Source organism: Meles meles, chromosome Y, assembly GCF_922984935.1.
Source record: "Meles meles chromosome Y, mMelMel3.1 paternal haplotype, whole genome shotgun sequence".
NCBI lineage: Eukaryota > Metazoa > Chordata > Mammalia > Carnivora > Mustelidae > Meles > Meles meles.
In genome coordinates, this window is record NC_060088.1 from 10089222 (window position 1) to 10095221 (window position 6000).

Below are 6000 nucleotides of genomic sequence, written 5' to 3' on the forward strand. Positions count from 1 at the left end.
AGCAATGCAGGGCACACTTCCAGGAGCAGAGCAACTTGGGAAAGCTCTCCAAGCGATGGGAATAGGATGGCACTTAGAGCGTTGGGGCCACGAGGGCCCCTCTTGGGAGGACCTTGCCCCTCCTGTGTGCCCTGCTCTGAAGAACAAGACTTCACCGAGAGAGCTCTGCCTCTTCCCATCCTCTGCCAGGTCCCGCCTAGGGAGGGGGGGTTTCTCTCCGCACGCCAAGCCCTGCCGGGCCCTGCCCCCATGCTCTACATCACCCCCACCCATGGGATCCAACAGGATCGGGGCTGGAGGATCCCAAGAGGCTGATTTCCTCGTGGCCACCTCCTGTGCCCCCGATACCAACCGACACATGGGCACAAAGTGCTCTGGAACTTGTTTATGGCCCTTCCCCCTGTCCCTGCAGCTATGGGCAGGATGCTCTCTAGAGCTGCCCTGCTGAACCTTTTCCCGGTCTCTATCGCGTGCAGGCAGAGCACCCCGTAGGCGCCATGTCTCTCAACGGGGGAGGCCTCATCAAATACTTCTGGGTGGTCAAACGGGGATGCTCTGTGGTGTCCACGTCCACCCATCTGCCATGCTCCGACACATAGACACACGCATCTCTCTCACACTAACACACACGGAGAAACAGGAGAAACCACACAAAAGTCTTAGCCCTTTGTGAAAATGGATGATGCCACTGATTGCCAAGGTGACGTTGAGAGCAGGCCTTGTCCTTGGGAGACGCCTGTTCCTCCTCCGCGAGGGCGCCACGACCTTCCTGCAGACGGCCTAGGACCTTTTCCGAGGACGTCCGTATGGCTGTGGGAGGACAGGCGGTGCTCAGGAACGTGGAGGGCAGTCAGGGAACCGTGGCCCAAGAGTGGGATGGGACAAGGAGCCCGACTCCCAAAAACAGGCAGGCCATCCCCAACGGAATGCGTGGCAGCAGGACCGAGCGAGGGGCCGCCAGCCGTGGGAGACAGTTCAGGAAAGTGGGGTGGAGAAGCCCTGCTTCGCCCGATGGACCAGGGATTTCCCGGCGGACGGCCTAGGGGGCGTGAAGCTGCCGGACTAGACACATCCTCCGCCCCGTGTGGGTGCTCTGAGTTCCCGCGGGCTCACTTCCCACCCTGCCACCTGCTCCGTGGGCCCAGGCTCCTCCGAGCCTCCAGTTTCTCCGCCACTCAACTGACTGTCCCCGGCACCCTCCACACACAGTTCAGGACCCAGCCCTCCGGGCTCCTCACCGACAGGCCCTCCGCTCCGCTCCGCTCATCCCCACAGGCTGCCTTCCTGCCTCGGGTAGTACTGCAAGGGATTGGGCCACAGGTCCTCGACGATGACCTGGTAGGGGACAAAAGGCCAGTTGAGCACGGGGCCCCCGGCCCGTTCCCCAGCAGCCGGGACTCCAGCATCACCGTTGCTGACCCAGGCTGCAGGGGCCTCACCTCGGCGATCCTGTCGGACCCCGGGCAGCGGGGGTCACACAACCAGTTGAAGAAGTTCAGGCTGCTGGTGTCTCGCCTGCGGCTGGCAGCTCCACGTTCATAATCCCAGAACCACTGGACTGGAGTGCACCGAGTGGCCCTATATCCTGCAGGGCGAGGAAACTTAAGGGAGGCTCTCCATGGCCTAGGACCCACGCCCGCTCTCGCCTCTCAACCTACAAGCTCTCCCGCTCCGGTGCCAAACCCCTCGCCCGCCGCGAGTCCCCCGTCCTCCTCCCTTCCCGCTCCCGGGCCCGCGTGCCCGGCGGCCCTCCGCCAGCTCCCCCGAAGCTCAAGCCCACTCCTACCGGCAATGCTAAGGTGATACTCCTTAACGATCACATCGTTCCGGAAGTAGGGGTTGCTCCCAAAGTAAAACATCAACCTGCAGCGGTACTTGGGACGACCCAGTTCCTCCACCTGCCCCGGCAGAGACAGAGGAGGGGGAGGGGGAGGGGGACGTGTCCCCTGGCTGGCCTGAGTGACTGACTGACCGCGGCTCCGAGCAACTCGGCCGCACCCCCTCGGGCTCACACCCCACTCCCAAGGCACGGCCGCCGGCCTCAGTCTCCGGGGCGAACCTCTAAATCGGTCAAGTAGCTGAGCATGTCTGGGTCCTGGTCACCTTTCACGGCTGATATCTGGGGGTGATTCAGGATCTGCCTTGGGTCAAGGAGCCTCCAGGTCCAGTGGTCCGGAAAGAGAAGCAGGGGCGACCCGGCCCTTCCCGACGCAGAGCCAGGGACCCGATGCGGCGTGTGCGGAAACAGCAGGCACTGCCTCCCTCCCAACCTCCTCAGCGCGTGCCCCGTCATCACCCGTGCTCTGCGCTGGGGCGTCGCCGGCCTTCGAGGATCAACAGGGCTGAGGCTGACGGGGCCCCGCAGGGCAAGACCAAGAGCCTGCCTGCTCTCCCTTCCTACGTCCCTCTGGCCCGTGCCCGTGGTCGGCTGTGCCAGGAGGCAGTCAGTCACCTCCTTGGCTGTCTGGATGTGCTCGGTCCCCCTCTCACGGCCCTGTTGGCTTGGCTGCTCACCTGAAGCCCGGGGCCCTTGCGGGACCTCCTGTGCCACAAGGGGGCTCTTCCGCTCACTTGCAGCATGGCTGCACACCCAGGGTCCCAAGCAAGAGCCCGGCAGCGTCAGCGAGAGAGGGTCGGAGGACCCGGCGGGAAGGAGGGGAGAGAGGGACACCCAAGTCCCGACGAAGAGACACAGAGGGTGGGCAGGGAGCAGAGAGACAGAGAGACAGGGTGGGGGACATGGAGAGGCTGAGGCAGGAAGGGAGGAACCGTGTCTGTGAGCAGCTGGGCCGGGGGCCTCGGCCTGCCCAGGAGGGCCTGGGGAGGCCGAGTGCGTAGCACCCGCTGCACCGTGTCCCGGGTCCTGGGGTCCGCTGAAGCCTGGCAGCCTGCTGACTGACTCTCAGTGGGTGCAAGCGCACACAACCCTGGGTCTGCCGTCAACTCGGGAACGGGAACAATACGGGTTTCGAAGGACAGGGAATGAAGTGGGCAGCCTCTCCATCTGCCCCAGGTACCCCCCAAACCCTTTCCTTCCGACATCTGCTCTGAGACAAGTGTGACTGGGCTTCGCTAGGAATCGAGAGAGTTGACACGGGTTCCGGGACCGCAGAGGCGTGTTGGGGTGCTGCGGCCCCAAAGCACTGGCCCGCGGCTTCTGCTCAGGGAGGACAGCACAGGTCTCAGCCCTTGCCTTTCCCCCACAACGCCCACACCCCCCCCCCCACCCCCGCCCCCACCCACCTGGCCGGGGACCACCCGCTGCTGGACCCTGGCCCGCTATGCTGCGCAGTACAAGGCTGGGGCCACTGCTGGGGGGTGGGCCCACTGCTGGGGGTGTCCCTACGGCTGGAGGTGGGTGGGGCCCATGGTTGCCGGAGCCGGGCCCATCCCCGCAGCTCTCCTGCCCCTGGCTGTGGCCCTGCTCCCTGCCGCCCTGCTCCCACTCTCCTCCACAGCTGCCAAAACCCAGCCAGCAGGAGGAAGGATACGGCGTGTGCCCAGAAGCCAGGGATGGCCTGGATGATGGCCCTTCTTCGCGCCAGGTGACAGCTCCGCTTCTGATGCACCCTGCGCTTCAGCCGCATGTAGGCCCTGGTGGCTTGGGCGTCCACGGAGCGGAGCGCTTCCTGAACCACCTCCAGCGCGGCCAGTGGGGCGCCGGCTGTGTCGGCCCGCGGCACCGGCTCCGCCTGCGGCAGCTCCTTGGGCTCCTCGACCGGCGGTGCTGGCGCCACCTCCTCGTCTTCCACCGCCAGCACCTCGTCTTCCACCGCCACCACCTCCACCACCGCCATGACGTCCTCCACCAGCAGCACCAACTCCTCCCCCGCGCCGGCCTCCTCTGTGCCCTGCTGGGCCTCAGCTTCCCGCACAGCCTCTGCCACCACCCCCGCAGCCTCTGGGGCCAGAAGCGCCCCCGCGTGCCCGCAGGAGCCGGTCTCCCTGAGGGCCGCCGCCTCCTCACCGCCCCCGTCTGGGACCAAGGTGCTCCCGGATTCTGGGGCAGCCCCGCCTTCCGCGGACCTCGACTCACTCTCCATGTGGCCGCGGCCCTGAGCCCAGGCAGCTGCGGAGGGAAGGCAATGGAGGCGGGGCCGGCAGGTGCAGCTCCCGCGCCCGGGAAGGGCGGTGGGCAGCAGCCGCCTATCAGAGTGCGCCGGCCTGAAGCCCGCGAGCGCAAAGCGCCCGGCGTGGCGGTGGGGGGCGGGGGCCGCCGGCGCCGGCGCAGGGGCGGGCGTGGGGGGGCCTGGGCGGCCACGCCTGCGGCCTGGGCTGGATGGAGACTCTGAGCCCCGCGCAGAACGCTGGGAGCTCCGGGTCCAACCAGTGATAGGCCAGGGGGCGTGGCCACCACCAGCCTTTCCCTTGCGCGCGCAAGAGCCAGCCAGGGAGCCCGCCAGTGGCCGTCCTCCACTGTGGCCTGCGCGCCTCGCGACCCCAAACGTTTTCTTCAGAGACACCGCTCAGGCCTTTCCGCGAGTGCCCTGGCATCACAGACCCACGGTCCCTTTCTCACCCGTCCGCCTGGGACCCCTCGGCTGGCACCAGGAATTGAAACCCAGCGGCTGAATCCAGTGCCTGCGCGCCGCCCGAAAGCCTCCCGCGCACCTCTTAGCGCAAGTGGGGGAAAGCCCTGGGGTCAGCGGCTGGTGCTCCAAGGGCGGCCGCGTCGCTGTCACCTGGATTTCCCCTTGACCTGCCCGGGGGTGGGGGGGTGGGGGGGAAGCCGGGGCGCCCCCAAGGGGCTGGGCGCAGGGACCATCGGCCTCCCGACCCCAACCCCCGCCGCCCCACCCCTGCCCCAGCTGTCCTTAAGAGAAGGAAACTGCACACCGAGTACTTCCCCTGAAATTTCTTCGCAAGGGGGCCCAGGTGCCTGGCCACCAGGGTGCGTACAGAGCTGCTAGGCCGGCCCCAGTGAGCTCCGGGACTGGGCCCCGGCGGCATGCCAAGGGGCCAGACGCTTAGTCCAAAGAGAAACTGCCTCTTTCTCGGACCCAGCCACGGGTAAAACGCGCGCCCCGGCTACTTTGCTCTGCGCGACCCCTTTCCGTTTTCTGTCTGGCTCTCTTTTGCTCCTTGCGTCCTCTTCCGACGCCTGACTTTGATGCGGGGGCTCTCTGAGTCTTCCTTCCCACTCTGCTCCAACTTCTCCCTTAGTGTGTGTCCGTGGCTGAGTGGAGTGCCAGCCGGGGAGGGGATGGCCAAGTGAGCCTTGACGGCACATGTGCCCTTTCTCTGGTACTCACCAGGTCCTTGCCCTCCTGTGGGGTCGCTCCAGGGTGTGTGTGGGGGGGTGGGGAGGGGGTCAGCGGGCGGATAGGACGGGTGCCCCCGGAGGTGTGAGGAAGTCCCCGTGGGGGACGGCAAGGCTGCCAGCGTTGTCGCGGTTGCATCGTGGGAGGGCCTCATTGAAAAGGAATGGTGGGTTTGTCCTGGGGGAGTTTGAGCGGAAAGAAGCAGGAGGAGCTGCCTCGAGGTTACGGGCAGGGTGTTTGGTGGGCCCAAGTGTCTCTCTCGCAAACTCGCCCTGTCAGCGCACAGAGGGGCGCCTGCAGGGAGAAAGAGGCCTGTCCGTCCGAGGGGAGAAGGCAAATTTCCCGAGCCGGCCCCTGAAACAGTGCAGACGTTGGAGTTACTGGTGCAATGAATCCAAACTGACCTAGCACATGCAACCGTACCCAGAACACTCGCGGAGGGCCCTGTGGCAATACTGCACTACAAACAGCACAGCCTTGGAGATGGGGGAAGGCTGGGGTGGTGACAGGGAGAGGGGGGACGTGGGGAGACTAGGAGGAGACGCAGAGAAGCCCAGAAGGAGAAGCAGCAGCGAGGGGGAGCGAGGGGGAACGGGAAGGACGGGGAGAGGGGAGGAGAGGGACCGGGGCGGGAGGGACAGGCGCGGGCAGGGTTGGGGAGGCAGACTCGGGGACGGAGCGAGGAAGGGCGGAGGCCGGGCGGGAGGGACTGGTCGGCCCCCAGCTCAGTTCATACACT

The 6000-nt window shown here is 66.4% G+C and overlaps 1 protein-coding gene across 1 annotated transcript; it reads right to left on the minus strand.

Annotated features, from left to right (window-relative positions):
* Positions 1–1263: 1263 nt before the first annotated feature.
* Positions 1264–4950, minus strand: LOC123935934 (testis-specific Y-encoded protein 1-like). The gene is made up of 6 exons (XM_045996782.1): positions 4837–4950; positions 3492–4307; positions 2060–2137; positions 1787–1898; positions 1440–1585; positions 1264–1335 (listed from the first exon to the last, which is right to left on the minus strand). Exons 1-6 carry the CDS (start codon positions 4948–4950, stop codon positions 1264–1266), a joined length of 1338 nt encoding a protein of 445 aa, XP_045852738.1.
* Positions 4951–6000: the final 1050 nt, after the last annotated feature.

Excerpts from the sequence above, each read along its gene's own strand:
- LOC123935934 (XM_045996782.1), bottom strand. The coding sequence starts at position 4,950 with ATGCCGCCGGGGCCCAGTCCCGGAGCTCACTGGGGCCGGCCTAGCAGC. Across the intron at positions 2,138-3,491 it reads CTGGCTTCTGGGCACACGCC|ATCCTGAATCACCCCCAGAT; the intron begins GTATCCTTCCTC and ends GACCCAAGGCAG. Across the intron at positions 1,586-1,786 it reads GTATCACCTTAGCATTGCCG|GATATAGGGCCACTCGGTGC; the intron begins GTAGGAGTGGGC and ends CTCGCCCTGCAG.